Genomic DNA, 19,033 nt, shown 5'->3' with positions numbered 1-19,033 from the left:
GAAGACTCAGATACTACAGGTAGTGAAGCCAAACAGTTTGTATCGGCTAGTGTGTATTCCGGTTTGGAACAGACACTGATCTAACAGTAGATTGGCATTGTGGGTGAAAAATGTGGAAATATTGATTACCAGACACAGCAGAGGTTGTGATGGTGGAGCACAACTGAACAAAGTATAGAAAATAATGCCCTATTGAGCAGCTTTTAAAATCATAAAATAAAGTAAAAGAAAACAAGTGGACTTACCTCACTGGTGATTAACACTTGATGTGGTGCATGAAAAACAAAACATTCAAATAAAAACTGATGTTAAAGTTCATCTGCACTGGGAGTAGGCTACCATTGGTGACCCCCCATCCGAAAATTCTTGTTGACTAGTTTCAATACATTTGGTCAGTGGGTCACTGCCTAGGAGCAAGCATGCAGCATGTAAAGTCAGAACTCCTCATTTGCATAGTTGTTTCAGGTCTATGACACAAGACGTATTAAAGCTATTGGATCCTAATGGAAGCCATGTGACTTTTAGGAAAAGGGGTAATCTACATGGGGCCCATAGATAAGACTAAACTAAAATTTAGCTTGATTGCCAACTAATTTTTTTTAAATACTAGCAGATATGCATTACACAGATTCTGGGGACAATTTAATCACAGACTGCACAAGATAGTACGCTTTGGTCTGTTCCTCTGATTTTCCAACATGCCAGTAAATCATTCGGTACAGAAATTCTACCAATCCTATCAGTTTTAGCATTATTATTATTTTTACAATTGTCCGTCATTCATATAGTTAAATGAGAAATGTCTCTGTCTACTATGGCCAGTCTAAGCGTAGACAGGATGATTCTTTACTAAGGTACCGGCCTAGGATGTAGTTATGCTTACAGCACTAACAATAGGCAGGATATGTGATATTACTCTTCTAGCATCCACTTTTCAGGTAGCTAGCAGCAACTGCTCAGAAGCTTCTGTAGTCACAGTCCAAGCCATATTAAAGGCAGGTAGTGTAGTAAGCACTGACTGCCCTCGAGGTGGTGGTATCACATTTGGCATAGTCACATGAGATGCCCTCGTTACAGGGTCTGCTATGTACTATGCATGTACAAACATTATCAAATAATCACTGCATCCCCCTTGCATATTGTTCACTTTTCCAAAAAAAAGAGGAAGCTATAGTTTTAAAGGAAACCAAAATGTAGAGAAATTTTTAGCCCAACATTGCTGACCTCTTTTTTTAAAAATTCTGGTTGCTTAGCTTCTGATCAGAAGGCTTCAATATTTTCTGGCTCTTAAACTTGCAACAAGTATGTTGTTTGGGTGTTCATACTTCACCTGCAGGATGCTCTGCTTGTTGAGGACCTCAGAAAACACTTAGGCTAGAAACAGCCAAGCAACTAGCATCTTAAAGCCAAACTTCAGGAAACAATGATAATGTACACACTGCACTGGGTGTGTTCATTATAATGAAAAAGCTGGGCATAATTTGCAGACAGCTGCAAAGTATAAAAAGCTTACTTGCAGCATGCCGTCTGCTACACATAATGTTCTTTTGGGGAGTGAGGGATCCAGTCACATCCCCGGCCCTCCTCACTACTTGCCAATATTTTTTAGAAGACATTCTGTGATTGGAGGAGGAGACTTCAATCACAGAATGCCTTGTAGCGACTTGAGCACTTCACTGCTTGTCCCTTACTCCCCCCAGTGTAGGAGATGGCATACTGCAAGGTAAGCTTTGTATAACTTAGAGCAGCCCTCCACGCATAACACTCAGCTTTTTATTTAAATCTTACACACCCAGTGCAGTGTATAAATGATCATATTTTCCTGGAGTTTGGCTATAAAAGGACTACAGCAATGTCGGCCATTGTATTTCTTCCCATACTCGTTCTCATCTACCTGGAAAGTTTCATTCAAGATTCTTTATAGAAAGTGAAATTTTAGTTTTAGTGGCCCTTAAATATGGTTTATACATTCACTGCCTGTACTAAAAATGCATTCATGATGACAGCAGACCTTTTGTTGATGTGTCATTCTCACCATCAGCTGATGAAGTCTCATCTCCAGATTTGCCACTTTCAACAGCTGTAACATAAAAGAAAGTGTGAGCTGAAGTATCACATAAGACGCCATTAGGTCAAGGCAACGGCAGGGGATTTCAGTGTATTTTTATAAAAGCATACACTAAAGGGTTTCTGTACACGACACAATTAGGCTAGCTCTTCTAAATGTACCTTTTCCTGTTTTAGTCTCTACCATTTAGGTGCAGAAGAAATGTATATAATGGATGATATTACTCACCAGTGTATGGAACTGCAGACCCACTGATTGGACCTTAGCCTCATAGAACACAGCACAACATAAATCTTTGATGGAAACTCTGATGTGCTATTGCATTTGTTTCCGTTGCATACAATGCAATACAATACCCTTTCCATCAACTACATAATGAAGTCTATTTATCATATGTTGTAATGAAGACACCTTTATGGACAGTCTGTAGATTCCACTAATGATCTTACCAGCTTCAGTTCATTTTTATGGAAATAATTCTGCATATTCTTCCTCTGTTAATGGAATATTGGTTGTGAGGAAAGAATGAGGCCAATTTATTTGCCTTGTGTTTCTCTCTACCAGTTCTAGCATAAAAACAAGGATTTAGAAGGGAAGTCTACATAGAACTCTACATATAACTCGTAGTACTGTTCCCATGGATCTCCTTTTTTTGCTGACAGCTCTCTCCCTTTCCTGTAAACACTTACCGGTTCATTAGAATCTAGCTGTGACATTTTTTTGGATAGTAAATTAAAGTAACAAGGAAACTCCCTTACTGCAAACTGCAAAAAAAAATCCTTATTTTCCTTATTACAATAAAGTCTTACCAACAACACAAAAATATATCTAAGGCCAGTTCCTGTCATTGTTTTCTGTCAATGACCTGTTGAGATGGTCTTCCCCAAGATTTTAATTCCTATTGAGGACAACAGAAAGTAAACATTTTCCAAAGAGAGGAAACCTCCTAGTTGATGACTTTTACCATAATAGGTGTCCTCATTGGAGGCTAACAGCAGTAAAATGGTGGCTTTTCCATCACTTTCTGTCCCAGTGACAATGGTCACCAGGACAGATAGAGAGGGTGAATCATGAATCTCCCCAAACGAGGACACAGACAGCAAGCACAACCTGACAGGGATTTTAACACTTCCTACTCCAAAACTAAAAAAGCATTGGCTTTAGATGCACTTTAATAGTCATTAAAACAAATAAGGATGCTAGCTGTGTTGAAGGGCTGAATTAATGCTTATGCTTTCAGTGCTAAAACAATGAATTATAAATATATAATTATGTACTAATGTTTCCCATAGGTAAGCAAACAATATATGAAGTTAAAAGGCTAACAGAATCCCCCAACTAGGCTGGAAAATGCTAATACACAGAACACAAAACTGGAATTTCCTTCAAGACTTGAGTCATGAAATATCTAAGGGAAGAATTATCTCACGTGACCTGTCATTCCCCTGGTTATTAATCAGAGTCTGCCCTTCATTGCTCGGCCCATTCTGTAAAGGTGTAGAGAGTTATCAGCTGCTGTAAAACTACACAGACTGAAATAATTTTTTATTCATTTTCAAGTTTTTCAGTAAGCATTTATTTGTGGAAAGATCCATCCTAGTGAGAAATAAGCCTAAAGTGAGCAGCAGTCCCCTCACCCCAGCAGTACATACGCTTTCCTCCGCTGACAGGCTCCTATGTTCAGCCACTGGAAGTAAAGATAGCCCTGCTGTAAGCTCCAAGTTGATTCAGTAACAGTTAACACATTGACATCATTGTCAATGTGTTAACTGTGCACCATCACTCACATGCTCCACCCTACCCAGACATATTGGGTCTGGATCTTCTCCTTTCCAATCTTTAGCCTGGTCATGATCTATTTACTTGGATGATCCAGGGATAAGTGTTCTTGGAGGCCTGATTAGGTTATCGGCTCCCTCCCCCGGATGAAGCCCGTTTTTTGTTTTTTTTTCTCTTCTACTTCCCTTCTGTCCTCTCCCCCCACTAACATTTTGTAGCTCTCTATCTTCTTTCCTTCATCCACTTTTCCTTCGCCTCTCTGGAGCAGACCTACTCCCTTATTCCCCTCTTCTTTTCTGTCCACTTCTCCTAAGGACTTACTTTCTCTGCCTTTCATCTTAGCTTTCTGTTGCTTAACTTTTGGTAAGAATCGGATAGGAGGAATAGTCACACTTTCTACCACTTGACGGTTTGCATGAAACTGGTTCTCTCAACGGAGTTGCTCTTGAAAGGCACTTGAAAGAATGCTAAATATTTGTGCCACTACTTTTTCTGGTTAAATTGCATACCATTATTTCTATGTTGAGTCACGACATTATTACACTTTCATGTACTAGTGTATGTTACTATTCTCCTGCCTTTTCGTAAATAAAGAATATAAACAAATTAAAAAAAAATTATTAGAGCTTACTATTCCAAATAACAACTTCTTGTAAAGGCTTTCACTCATAAACATGTATTAGAGTATACCACTGCTGAATAAGCATTACATTCCAAGCCTTTACAATTGTTATCATTTTAGATTAAACTTTAACATTGAAGTCATAATATAATTGCAGTATAAATATTTGGTGTGCCAAAATAATCATTGTCATTATTTTTGCTATTTTCTTATATCTTTGAAAGTTTTCCTCAACTATCAGCTAGGGTTGTGCAAAATATGAATGAAAGTCATTTTAAAGTCAAAATGATTTTAAGCCATTTCAAATGCTGATGAAATCACTTACAATGGATGCTGCTCCTTGATGTTTAAAAGTTTTCGTTTCCTGCAGAATCAGCTGGTCCCCTGAGCACTGGACCTGACTTTTTAGAGTGACTCCTTTCTCAAGCAGAGTGCTATGCAGTCACACTTGTGTGTGCTAGTAAGCTGTGTGTGTCTCCACAAACACACAGACACAGCAAATCAAGCTACCCCTGTCTCCCTGGCCCCCTCTATTCCCTTCTCCCTTCTCCATGCTAGTAGATGAACAGATGCTGGAGCCTGCTCTGTCCCTTGTGACCTTGTACTGGAAATTCACGGAAGCTGAGCTGAGAGACTTGGACGCAGCTGTTCAGAAACATGATGACTGTAAGGGGGGAATTTATCAAAACTGGAGCAGATCAAATCTGGAGGAGCTGTGCATGACAACCAATCAGCTTCTCTCTTCAGTTTATTCAGTTAAGATTTGGAAATGAAACAGAGACACTGAGAGAGAGGAAACTATTTATGGAATGCATACATGCCAGATATCCCTCAGGTTCTTGAGTCCTCCATTACTTCATATCAATGCACAAAGTGCTGAAGTGCAATCTACAATTCACTGTTCTCCAGACATGCCAAAAACCCTCCTCCATACGTGAATCTAGATTAAATCGACTCCATAACGCTGTATGATTGCTTGTTTATATTGACCATACACATTTGATGAGTTGATTGATTCTAGATCCAAGCATGAAGGGAGTTTTTTGGCACATCTAGAGCACAGTGAATTCAGCGTTTTTGTGTATTTGTATTAAGTACTGGAGGACTCGAGAACATTAAATACATGCACTTTAGACTTATTGTTAGGTACGCGATCCGTGACCGCGTGCATGACTGAATTTCCACTCGCCCTCTCTTTATTTCCACTCGCCAAATGCGAGCGGGCGAGTGGAAATTTTGAGCCCTGATAAGCACTTTGTATGGATTATATTCGCTTTATATATTTTTAATTATGTTTCAGGATTAACTTTATGACAATGGATTATGCTGCTTATAAACACAAGGATTCGTTTTTAGATATACAGTATTATGGACATTTGACTTTTTTTTAGATGTTTCATTAATGAAGCACATAGAGATTTCTTATCAATTCTAAGTTAGGACCTTTTTATTATTTTATTTATTTTTTATCTTATTTTTTGTTTGTCACAATGTCAACATTGTTTTACAATAGTTTCTGATGAGGTTATTGGTTATTGGTATTTATTATTCATTAGCGCAGTGCACTATTTGTTACTGTATTTCTAAGTGGCCGATACCACTTTTTGCACAGTTTAGTTTTATTTTACACTTAGTCAGGGGCGTGGACCTTGCTGCATAGTTGTGTCATTGTGTTGTCCATTAGGTAAGATGTAGTTTCCCTTTGCATAAAATATGACATCTCCAAGATCTGAACTCTAGGACAGAATTTTGTTAATTCTTCTAGTTCTGTTACAGTTTCCTATGATATTAAAAAGTATTTGTAATTTAATTAATTGTATGTACTTATGTAATCGCTTGTACTACTCCTAAGTGAATTGAAAAAGTCAAAAGCATCCAGGGTCATTTAGGTTCAGGGTTCTACGCCAGTGGCTTACACTATAAGTAGATTGTACAGTCTAACTCCTTCTCTGCCAGCATGTGTTTTACCCTGGTAATGTACTACAATGTTTTAAGCTTTGCTTTAGACTCTCTTGACAAATGTCTCAGCATTTTAGTTGATGACTTTTACCTTCAAATGATTAAACAACATATTAAACAAGGTAAAGACAAACACACTTATTATTAATTGCAGTTCAGATCATATAGTGTATGCAGTCATTTGCTACATGGAACGACTAATGTCATTAGATTGTTTTTCTGCACTTTTCTCTGAAAGAAATGTAATCTGCTATAAAGTTGCAAAAACAGTGTCTTGATGTATTATCTATCTCACAAATATTACTATTAGGAAAACTGAAGGAAGGAAAAAGAAACCTCAGTTTTTTTATGATACCTCACAATTAAAACTGCAATGGGCAATATTCCAATATCCCTGTCCATAAAAAAAAGTCACCATCTGGATGTAGCTAAGCAAATAGTTCAAAGCCTTCCATTGGATAATACGTCTAGGACCAGCATTGTTATGTGCCCAACAAATGAGGTCACCTGCCTACCTGAACATACTCAATGACCAGGTTTTTCCATGAATGAATTTTTTCTTCCCTGATGGAACGGGAATATTCCAAGATGACAATGCCAGGATTAATCGGACTCAAACTGTGAAAGAGTGGTTCAGGGAGCATGAGACATCACATGGATTGTCCACCAGATCTTAACCCCATTGAGAATCTTTGGGGTGTGGTGGAAAAGACTTTACGCAGCGGTCCGACTCTCCAATCATCACTACAAGATCTTGGTGAAAAATTAATGAAATTCTGGACAGATCTAAATCTTGTGCCTTTATGTTGTGATAAGCTGATTGAAATGCTGCCACGGCGAATGCATGCCACAATCAAAGCTAAAGGTGGTCCAACAAAATATTAGAGTGTGACTTTTTTGGGGGGATAGTCAGTGCATTTAATGTCATATGCCAAGCCAGTTCTTTAATTTTACCCAGAGAAGGAAAGGGTATGCAGACACCAAAGGCACAATAACCTTGCATACATTTTTATGGTTCTCCCTGGACTTAGGCATCACCGTCTCTCAAAGACTTTATCATAGAGCACATATTACATAGTTGAAGAGCTTTATTCCACTACTATAGGCAAACAAGTTTGTGTAAAGTAGACTTTTTATTTTATTTTTTGAATTTCAGTCCTGCTGATCTCCCTTAGCCTGAGTCTGCCACTTCCTGTGCAAGTGCATTCCCTCCAGCATCAGCTGACCAACATTGCTTCCTGGTAGAGACAACAGTAAATTATCTCCTGGCCACAACCCCTTATAATCTTTACCAGGGGCCCATGTGATAGGGTGACAACGCAAGGGAACAATTGTGACACAGTTGTCACCCTATAACAGGAAGAGTGACAAAAACAACTTTTCACCTGACATTACCATGTTAACAAATATATATGATTTTATTGATAAGGATTAGATCTTCTTCAGGGTTTTTTTTGTCTTTAGACAGGAACATGATTCTGGCAAGAAGTAATCCAGTTTTGCCAAAACATATCATGTATTACATATATAAATTCTCTTTAAATGCAGATCACTTAGCTAAAGAGCAAGCTTTGTTATACCATTGCTCTACAATTACCTAACATGAGGGACCATTAAATCTGTTACTGAACTGGTCTTTTAAAGTCCAATAACACCTTCACAAACGTAATAAAATACTCTTCTCTGCTGTATTTCTGGACAGTTAAGCACAAATGATGGCCACTTTACTTTCTCTAGGACATAAAATTTCATGGAAGATGTTTTAATCATTCATTCAGTCTATTTCTAGTAAAACACTGCAGCTTATTTTCAGAATTAGTTCCTTGACAGAAATGACAGTTTCTGAGGTTTTCTTGAACTATTAATGAGTATTCCTAACCAAAGGAAGGTCTCTGGGCGCCTGGAATTTGCTCCTGAGCTTGTCTATGCATCTCATTGCACTGCATCTTGGCTATGACGAGAGTGAGCAGTGAATAAAGTATTAACACAGTTATGAGCTACAATTTAATTTGCATTTCACCTTTTTTCTAAAAAAGAGTTGCTTTGTAATGTATAAAGCTGGGACATGCCTATTCATTTTCTTTCCGGGATAAATATAGCTATTTGTCAAATTACATTTGGACTTTTCACATTTGCTGACTGTGTAGCAGCAAATATCGGGTCCTAGGAATTTTCCATCTAAATTACAATACGTGGATTATATTGCAGTTCTGGATTTAACTTTGTGCAGAGTACAAAAATAGCTTCCTACAAGACTTTACAATATATTTTGGAACATATCTATAGAGCATTTTACAGGAAGTTGAGCTAGTCTTTTCTTGCAAAGTTAAAGGATCTCTTCCCTTGCACATTATGGTGTCTCCTATAATAATTAATCATCCCAAACACATTTTTAGCAAGTTCCCCTTACCTTCCAACCAAAACAGCACCAAAAAGAGCAGTGGAATTCCTCTGTGGAGATACATGGTTTCCAGCCTCATAAAAGTGTTTGGTGTTCAAAGCAGTCCAGCACTGGAGGAAGATTAACTTAATCTATCCCTCATTAAGCATCTTATGCCTACTTTCTTAGCAAGCCGTGAAGGGTCATCAAATCATTGGACTCATTACTGTCATTTACAGGCTATAACTAGAGCAAAACTTTAATTACTTGTCTCAAAGAGATCATTTGCTGAGGTTTAACATAAGAAATTAAGTGTAGGTCATGAATTCACACTGCAGTACAAATACCTGTAAATGACAACATGCTTAGAAAACATGCTACTCCAGGCACATCTGAATAAACTGTGCCTGTATACTTATTTTCCGGCATCCAAATGAAAATCAATGGTACTGATGGAGGTTTCTGTTTTCTTTTTAGGCTAACCTACCACTAGAGTTTACAAGAAGAGATGGATGCATGCTGTTTGAGTAATCATTACAGTTAAAGGAGCTCTACAGTCCCAGCATATACTATCCTGTTATAACATCAGCATTGTAATAGTAATCCAAACTCTAGTTGTTTTTGATAATGTAATCACAGCTCACTTGAAAAAATCCCTTTTATGTAGTGAGTGCTGCCTTCTGTCTGTTCATCACTTTCAACAACTTTCTGGATTCCCTTGATGTGATGCAATCTTCATTTCTCAAGACTACATAGTCCATAATGCATTGCTTCCAGCAAGTAATGATAATGGTACATTGTGGGAAGTTCAGACATTGCATTGTAGTTCTGACAGTAGGCTTACTTGGTGTGGTGACACAAGGAAGTGCATATTTACAGGACTGAGTGAAATTGTGTCAGAGCATTGAGGAAGTACATCCTATGGGCATCTTCATTAGGGATGCACCGTTACCATTTTTTCAAGACCCAGTACAAGTATGAGTGTTAAACCCACTTCCTATCCAGACCATTTCTCAGTACTCAACGCTGCAGTACTTTGACTGACATTTATTCAGTCATGCAATGTTGTCATGCAACCTTTCTTTTGGTGGTATTTAATCACCACAGAGGTTTATATTTTTTACTATAGTAAGGAAAAACTACCAAACATTTTGAAAAAAAAAAACAGTTTTCCCTATATTAAGTTATGAAACATTTATTATTACCCAATTTTTGGGTAAAATATAAAAGATTGGGTCACGTCGGGTGTAGGAGCTGTCTTTATGAACAATGTGCTGTGTTACAGCGGCGCTCATTCTGTCTGCAGGTGGGCTTGTGGGAGGGGGCCATGTGAGGTCCCAGCAGGCTTCCCTGAGGTCCGCAGCAAGTGCAGGATCTCAGGCAAGCCCATAGCTATTTAACAATTTAAAGCGCCGGTTTTGGCGCTATGTGTCGGGGCATACTTGTACTAGTGAAAATGACCTGTATGGGACCCGATACTGATACTAGTATCAGTATCAGGACATCCCTAATAATTACAACTAACTTACTACCATCCCAACTTAATGTTCAACCAACACTCTTTATACACTTATACTGGAAGGCATTGATTGTGAATGTTATACACTGTTTTTAAGGCATGTATATAGGTGGCACCTACGGCTGCAATACTTTGCCCTTACATGGAACTATTTTGTTGTTTTGGATGAGCTAGTGTTTCACTAAACATAGGGAAGAATTGAGTCCGTGGGGTAAAAATCAATACAAATGATACAAATGGACATGGGGCTACTTGAGTTTTCCATTTCCTTTCATACTCTCGTGATCTCTCTTAGGAGCCTATCTAATGTGTCCCCTTTCCCTTCCTCTAATGGATGTATCATTTACCCCAGTTAAGGTGACATTAAGCGCTGCGCAAACTGTTCGTGCTATATAAATCGTGTATCATAATATAATAAAAATAAAGGATAATTCCCCCCAATGTTAGTGTAAGGACTTACCTTAAATGATGCCTCTTGATCTGATCACCTTCTTCTTTACTGTAGTTTTCAGCTGTCCCTCCAGCGCTGGTGCCAATCTCCGATCCGGCGCTGACTTCTCTGTGCTAGCTGGCACTTCCTGTCCCACGGAGTCTGTGCGGGTGCACGCTCCTCCATAGACTTACCTTGTATCTCTCCTCGTCTACCGGCCAAAGATCTGAAATGCCCATGCGCCCGCCCCAAGATCCTTTGTGGCCGCCCGAGACTCTTCAGATGTTCGAACAGGAGCATGTGGCAAAGACACAGGTAAGTTTTTTACCTGTTGTAAAAAAGTTTTTTTCATGTTTTTGCATATATCTACTGCTTGCTAGCAGTAGATATATGCAAAAAAAGCTGAGGGTTTAATAACCCTTTAAGATAAAAAAAAAGAAAAACAAATGTAAACACAAATTGCAGACTTTATGTGTGATGATGCTTCCTCATATCCTGCTGCCTACAATGGCCCACAGGTGGCTTCAAAACGTAAAAGCTATTTATCACAGATCTTCTTGGATGAACATATTGATATGGATTTACCTACATTCATAGTGGGCATGTAATTTATGCAAAAATACTTAAAACCTGTAATGGAAAAATATAGAGATTGCTATTGCTGACTTCACTTTATGAAAATGCTAGTTGTGAGTGGTATTGTGGCTTGGTGCACAACAAAGATAGCTGCATGACACGAGGCCACATGAGATGCTGAGACATCATGGAGGGATTATCATATGCTTTTGCCACTATCACTTGAGCTAAAGGAAAGATTGGATGCAACCTGCCCTCTACTAAAACCCTCTTTCACAACTGTGGCACAACCTTCTGGAAATGTTCATATCTCAGCCCAAAAGACAGGTAGCCCTGGATCCCCATTGGCCGCCTCACCATGTTACTCCACAAACCCATTGGGGTCTAAGAGCTAGCTGCATGGAAAATGCCAACGTCCTGGCTATAATCTGACAAATGCTGCAAATTACAGATCTTCACAGTGCACTGTGCAGGACAATGTGATTTTGTCAGAACTCTTTGAGGCAATTTGTAACTTTAGTTTTATCTTGGAAGCCCAGTTGCTCATAGCATGGGGTGTGAATGTGGTCTAGACTTTTGTGGTGTTTTTAAGTGACAATGTTGTCATTAATACTTGGTGGTGTTTGTTGTGTGTCCATTGTTTCAAGTAAATTATTGTTTATTATAGTGCAATAAAGATATTTTCATTATCAAATCTGCTTTAGCTTATGTTGTAACCACTATTAGCCCACTCTTTGGTCATTAGTTTTTTTGGTGAGTACATGTGGCTAACATCCTAATTGATAAGTTGGTTAAAGGGTTTCTAAACCCTCCGGGTTTTTTTTTGCATATATCTACTATACTTACCGCTGTCTTCACCACGCGCTCCCGTCCGAAAATCCGAAACTGCTCGGGCGGCCACGCATCTTGGGGCGGGCGCATGCGCAGTTTGGATTTTTGGCCGGGAGACGAGGAGAGACGCAAGGTAAGTCTATGGACCCGTGCACCCACATGCAGACACCGTGGGACAGGAAGTGCCAGCAAGGACAGAGGAGTCAGCGCTGGATCGGAGACCCGCAGCAGCGCTGGAGAGAAGGCTAAAAAAGACAGGAAAGAAGAAGAAGATCAGATTAAGAGACACCATTTAAGGTAAGTGTTTTACTTAACATTGGGGTTAGGAAAAAAATTATTTGACTTTAATGTCACTTTAACTAATGATTGATGGTGTGACTCCCAGTAAATGTTTTTATGGTAGTTTTTGCACAGCAGCTGTGACTGTTTTAAAGGAAAACCTATGCACAATTGCCACCGACTCTCAGACAGTTAACAGACGGGAGCCTGCCAGGAATCCTGTTTGCAGAACCTGCCACAGGAAACAACAGATTGTGCTTCCCATTCAGCCTTTAATCAACCCATCAGGGCCACACAGCAATCCCCTGCACACCAGAGGAACTGCACAAATTCTGTGAACAACCCCAGATCCCCATCGTACTGGTGCAGGAATGGTAACAGGAGTTTCAACTCCTGGGCCAGACCTGACCAGCAAGAGGACCAATGGATCCCTGACAACATACAGTAGATGTCACCCATATAACCCTTACATTTGCTGCAGACCTAGCAATCATGGCATTGACAGAGACCCAGTGGCTGAGTCCTCCTAAGTGCTTGATTACATAGCCAACTGAGACTGGCTCACTGTGCAGACATCAGGCCTTTGTGCTTACCTCTCAGATAAGTACTTTTCTATTTTCCCCACATACCTTTCCACCACATACCCGAGGGCCTAAGACCACAGTTGGGCCACTATTGAGACAAACCTCCATATCACCGGAGACTGCAGGCCTACCCCCATTAATGCTGCATATAGCTGAATTGTTTTATCTTTTACAGCTAATTAGATATCCCTTTCCGTCATGGAATCTTAACAATATCCCTACGCACTCCTTGCATCCTTGCACAATGTTATCATGGGCTTTTTCAGTGCATGACACTAGTTTTCCTTTTGCTCACTATTGTTCCAGGCGTACCAGAGCCCTACTGTCCTACGTACTGTATATACTGCTTTACCCCTGCCTCACATTAAATCTGCGTGGATTTTTGCATTTATTTTACATTACCCCTATTATCTCAGCTTAAACCACACTGTTTACACATGGAACATCAGACCTAGTTGTTCTCCTTGTCATGAACGTTAATCTTCTCTGGATGAGAATACACTGTACACTCTTCCACATTACTGAGAAATAGTCCCCTCTCAGGACCATCATACCACCTAATCCTGCAGCCTTCTGCCCACACTCCAATGCCAGATGCGATAGGAGTGACTTGGTAACAACAAGGATCCATGAGCTGGCACAAGTTAATACCATATAAGTCTTTGGGAGTTTAATTGAAGCATTTTACAGAGTCAGCACATACAGGGATGAAACCTTTGACTCTTACAGGGAGTTGTGAATGAGCTCTGAAGTGATAACCTTGACTCATTCAGAACCAGGCATACTGTGGAGCCTGCCAATAGCACTAGTGCATGGTGGATGTGGTGGTATGGAGGTTCAAGTAACGCATATCTATACATACAGCCAAAGCATAATGTCATGATAGGGTGTGTAACTGACAAGTGAACAGAATTTATAAACCCCCCTGGGACAGTGGCAGTAGGCGCAAGTAGTGATGACTAATGAGCGAACCGAGCAAAGTTCGGTTGGCTGGAAGTTTGCCTATTATTGAAAAAAACATGGTGCTCAAACCCCATTGAAGTCTACAGAAGTTGAATTTTTTTTCTAGCCTTTTCCAAAAGCCAGTGTAGCGCTACCCCCGAAGGAGCCGCTGGATGCACGGTTAATTTCTAGTCTGTCTAGGGTATGATCTTCAGCTGCCCACCCATTAGCACTAACTGCCCTTTTTCTGGTGCTCATAAACTGATGTCCACTCCAGTAGTAAAATGCTAAGTAAACGATTTATTAAACATCTTTACTGAGGAGAGACGGTATAGGGGTTCTAGGTGTCCAGGGGTAACCAACAGGAGCTCCAGACTCACAGTTCAGATCCTATTGGGAGACAGCGGACAGCGACTGATGTAACAGACAGGCAGGACGGATGCACATCCTCAAGCAGGAAAGACACCGACCATGCTCCTGAAGTCCCCTTAGTTCCAGGGTACTTCAAGAGCCTGCACTGGTCCTGGTTCTCTTCCTCTTTCAGCATCCCAGGCCTCCTCCATGTTGGGGGCCTCAGGGAAACCTCTTCCCTCACACCAGACCATGCCCACCCTCAGGCCTTAGGCCTAGACTGGGGGGCAGGCTGAAAAGGACCCAGCCCTATTCCATTCCATGGCTGGTCTTGGCTAGTCTGAGCACATGGCAAATCCCACCAGTATATGTAATCTATCCCAGCAGGCACCACTGGCTGAGAGAGAAACTCAATGATCGGCTGCTGTACTGTACATACACTACAGTGCCTCTCATTGGCTGTCCCACAATATGACAGAGTCACACTCTGCCCAGGGGGGTCCAGTCAATGCCAGACACCTGGAATTAACCAGATAACTGACACTATAAATCCAGCCAGGTTGACTACAGCCCTGGCTATCACTAAATGTCTAGTAGCCACATCACTGAAGGTGATGGGGTCTGCACCAGTTTGCAAACTTTTATTACAAAAAGACATGCGTAGTTGGCCACTGCCATAGGGGACATTTAACAATGCAATACAAAAAAAATAATGCTCAGAGGCCAGTGGGTCTTTTGATTATAGGGTGACATTTAAAAAAATGCAATTCCTTTAAATAGCATGCTTGGGAGATGCCTTAAACCTGCACAATGTAAGAGGTTGCATAGCTGTACAATGTACTTCTGCAAAAGTGACACATTAAGAAGGAAAAACACTATTGCTGTTAAATGACATTTCCTGGCTGACCAGCTAAAAGCCATACCAGACCCTTAATGTTGAGGGGAACCCTAGATTTTACAGATTTTGTGGGGGACCCAAGGCCCCCTCAAAGTATATGTTTAAAATTTCTATAAAAACTTACTGGAATAAAAAAAATGTAGGGCTGGTAATGATTACAATTTTCGTGTTCGATTAATTGAAAAAAAATGTAATTGATTATTTTCGATTAATTATAACGCACATACAGATCCAACTAAATTGGCCTATACACATGCAGCACAGCAATGAAGTAAATAAAATGAACTAGGATCACACTAATCCAGCACGTTATTAATCTCACGTGCCCCACTCAATATGGCTGCCGCTTGAGTGGAGCAACTCAGAATAATAACGTGCTGGATTAGTGTGATCCTAGTTCATTTTATTACTTCATTGCTGTGCTGTATGTGTATAGGCCAATGCCTTGGCTGGTGCTCGTGCAGAAAGTTTCTTGGGCAAACTCACTGGCCCAAGTGCCTCCGTCGGGTAACGAAGGGAAGGGGAGAGGAGTCCGCTGACGTCACGGACATTGACGTCACCGGACTCCTCCCCCCTTCCCTTTGTTAGCCGCCACGGACATCGATGTCACCGGACTCCTCCCCCCTTCCCTTCGTTAGCCGACTGAGCCACTTGGGGAAGGGGGGAGGAGTCCAGTGACGTCGATGTCCGTGACGTCAACGGATCTCCGGCGGGACTCCCGGAAGCCGGCGGAGAGGTGAGTGTTTTCATTTTTGATCAAAATTATTTTAATCGATCAAAAAGTTTAACAATTAGTCAAGAAATGAATCGTTAATTTCTGCAGCCCTAAAAAAATGCTAGCTGATTTTCTGCTATTTTGATCCACTTACTTCTGTAATTTCTGAGTGACTGACCTGAAATAAGTATACACTTATCATCCCCTAGTGGCAGGTTCCTGCACCAGGGACTACAGTACAGGCTGTACAGTGATGGGGGGTCTGAGACCCCAGCAACCTTTCCTCAGGTGCCTTCGTTCACCAGGTCCAGAGTCAGCCAGAGGGCCATGTTGGGAAATACTCACTAAAGAAGGCCTCTCTATATAGGCATGCACACTCAGAGTGCCTTTCCTATCACTGCTAAGCACCCTCTTCCGCCAGGCCCACCACTCTTACCATTACTACCATTACTACCATTCTTGATATCAACCAGCCCCATACTCACACTCCTGGACATAGGCCATTTTGCATAATTAGCATAGGAGAAAGAGAGAGGGTGCCATTTTCACTTCTCTAAGGCGTTTTCCTGAACTTCTTTGCAACAATGCACAAAAATCCACAAGATATGGTAAATAAGAAATGAGAAAATAAGAAAAGGTAATAGCATAAAAGCACCCTTAAAACATTTCCAGAAACATTAATCTTGAGGGTGCTTTCATTGCAAGAGGGGAACGGTGGCAGTACTCACAAATCACAGTTCTCAAAAGATACAGGCGATCCAAGTTGCATCACTGCAGTCTCCATTCTAACTCAATCCTAGGGGGGCCCAATCTCCCATACTTTTCCCAAAATGGAGGGAGTTCTCTACAAGTTCTTGTCTCTTCTATGTCTCTCTTCCTACTCCCTTTCCTCCCCCTGCCAGGTCCTTATATCTTCTCCTAGTTAACACGGTTGAAAGGCGTAAATGCTACCTAACAGCCCCTGGGTAGGACTTTCTATAAAAAGAATGTCACATAATTGCACAAGGGCAAAACATGGCAAATTGTGGCATCCAGTAGTGCTTGCAAAAATTACAACAGACATCCTCCCATATGTATACAATAGGGTCCTAACACCCTGTAATATGCAGGTCACATAATCTGACCTCACTTGCTGAATGCTTGTTCTAGGTCAGTGATTCAGACATTATTGAAGCCATAGACAGACCTGTGAATAGCATTTACAGAAAGCAATCAGTAGTTGAAGCCTATATATTTGAAGCCTATATATTTTTCTCAATATTTTTTTCTTTAAAGAATGGTATATACATTATATAACTTCCACATAACAGGATTAGCTCCACCTTAAAATGATCAAGGTTTGGGTGTAGACATTTTTCTCCAAATATCTGCCTGGGTATTTGTTCAAGTAAAGTACTGTGTAGTAGTGGCTTCCCTAATATATATATTTATATATTTCCTGACACCTACATGGCAGCATACAATGGGTATGGCTCCGCCCCCAGCCCAATCACAGGACCACTTATATTATAAATTAAAGCACGCCTCCCAAGGCAGCCATTCTTTTTTCTGTCCCCACTGCTCCAGCCGGTTACACTAAGAACATGTTTGAATTTTTGGACTCGCGTTGCCGGTTTCTTTTGGCCTGCCGCACAGGTCCAGCCTCTCCTGTTGCAAAGTTCCCTTTGTTCAGATGGCTAGATGCAAGCTTATGAGGGAAGCCTCCCCCATACCGTAGCAGGAAATGGTCTCTTGGGGTCTCTTCATGTTCGGGTGCTTCCTCCATCATGGCGGCGGGTTGAACACTTGCTTAGCCTCCTGGTCTTGTGACTCCAGAGAAGAACCGTGACTCAGCTGCATCATCAGAAACTATGTACTGGGATGATCACATGCATGGACAAGATGACAAGTAGGATCCACTTAATTTTCTTTCAATGAGTTTGTTTAAAAAATACATGTGCTAATATTTCCTATGACCTTGCAGTGCTGCTTTGCTCTGGCCGAATCTTTCTGAATATAGAAATAAAAAAGAGCGTACAAATGCATGGGCATAATGAATTGCAAATCTTCTCAGCCCTATTGACAGCACTGTTCCTCAGAGTGCATATGTAGGGGTTAATGGATTGTAAATCTCTCCAGCCCTTTGCCATCACTTCACTTCTCAATCAATGCATGAACTTCTGGATTATAACTCTCTTATCACCAGCACTGCTCCCCAAAGACAAAGTAAGCTGCTCAATTTGGGATGAAAGGTCCTCTTCAAGCCGTGATACAGCTGCTACACATGCAAGATCCTGCTATTAGGGCCTGTTCACATGACGTCCGTTTTCTGTGCTGACCTGATTCGTATGCTCCTGCACTAAAAATGCATCCCAATGTATCCCTATGTGTTTTATGGGCAGTTCACGCAGTCCGTTCAGCTTACGACAGAAAAAATACTGCATGTCACATTTTGTCCGGTCCGGAAACGCACAAACGCGGCAAAAACGCAACAAAAATGGAACGCAATACAGCTATGCAAAAAAAAATAGTATTCTTGCTCAACTTCTTATGATGTCATCATCGTTGGACTTACTGGTTGTGGTGGAGAATCAGAGGGAAAACCAGCAGTCATGAGTAACATGGTCCTGGACATTGAGAGATTTGTTGGATTAATGGAGCATGTGCCAATGCTTTATGACCCCCGCCACACACAATTGAAAACTGTTAATCTAAAAAACAAAAAGTGGACAGAGATAGCATCACAGCTGTATGATGACTACTCATTGTACAGTAGTGCACAGAAGAAAGAATGCGGTGAGTGATTACACATATCTTGTATGTTGACTAACTGTATGCTGGTCATGTTATCCACTGTATGCTGGTCATGTAATCCAAATAAAGTTTGTCAGATGTGATATATGTTAATATGTGTTAATATGCTGCAGGTAGATTTTTCTTGCTTCTCAAGATATGGTGCTCTTGTCCCCTCTGTCCATATATGGCAGCCCCCCACCCCCCTCCCTCTTTGTGCTCCCCAGCTGCCTGCTGCAGGCAGTGTGCAAGACTGTGCAACATACATAACTGAAAAATGTAGTTGCAGACTAGGGTTGCCACCTTTTCTTCAAGCCAAACCCGAACA

General features: G+C 40.8%; 1 protein-coding gene across 1 annotated transcript in view; it reads right to left on the bottom strand.

Annotated features, from left to right (window-relative positions):
• The window catches only part of RS1 (retinoschisin 1), an 18,532-nt gene extending 9,639 nt beyond the window's left edge, over positions 1-8,893 (bottom strand). Inside the window, exons 1-3 of the mRNA XM_018554838.1 lie at positions 8,839-8,893; positions 2,036-2,080; positions 246-262 (exon numbers count right to left, since the gene is read on the bottom strand). Coding sequence (XP_018410340.1) covers positions 246-262; positions 2,036-2,080; positions 8,839-8,893 — 117 coding nt within the window. The remainder of the gene's footprint in view (positions 1-245; positions 263-2,035; positions 2,081-8,838) is intronic.
• Between the last annotated feature and the right edge of the window lie 10,140 nt (positions 8,894-19,033).

This window comes from Nanorana parkeri, unplaced genomic scaffold (genome assembly GCF_000935625.1).
Source record: "Nanorana parkeri isolate BGI_ZX_2015 unplaced genomic scaffold, ASM93562v1 scaffold175, whole genome shotgun sequence".
Classification (NCBI taxonomy): Eukaryota; Metazoa; Chordata; class Amphibia; order Anura; family Dicroglossidae; genus Nanorana; species Nanorana parkeri.
Note: the sequence above shows the minus strand (reverse complement) of the source record. Positions and strands in the feature narration are given on the sequence as shown.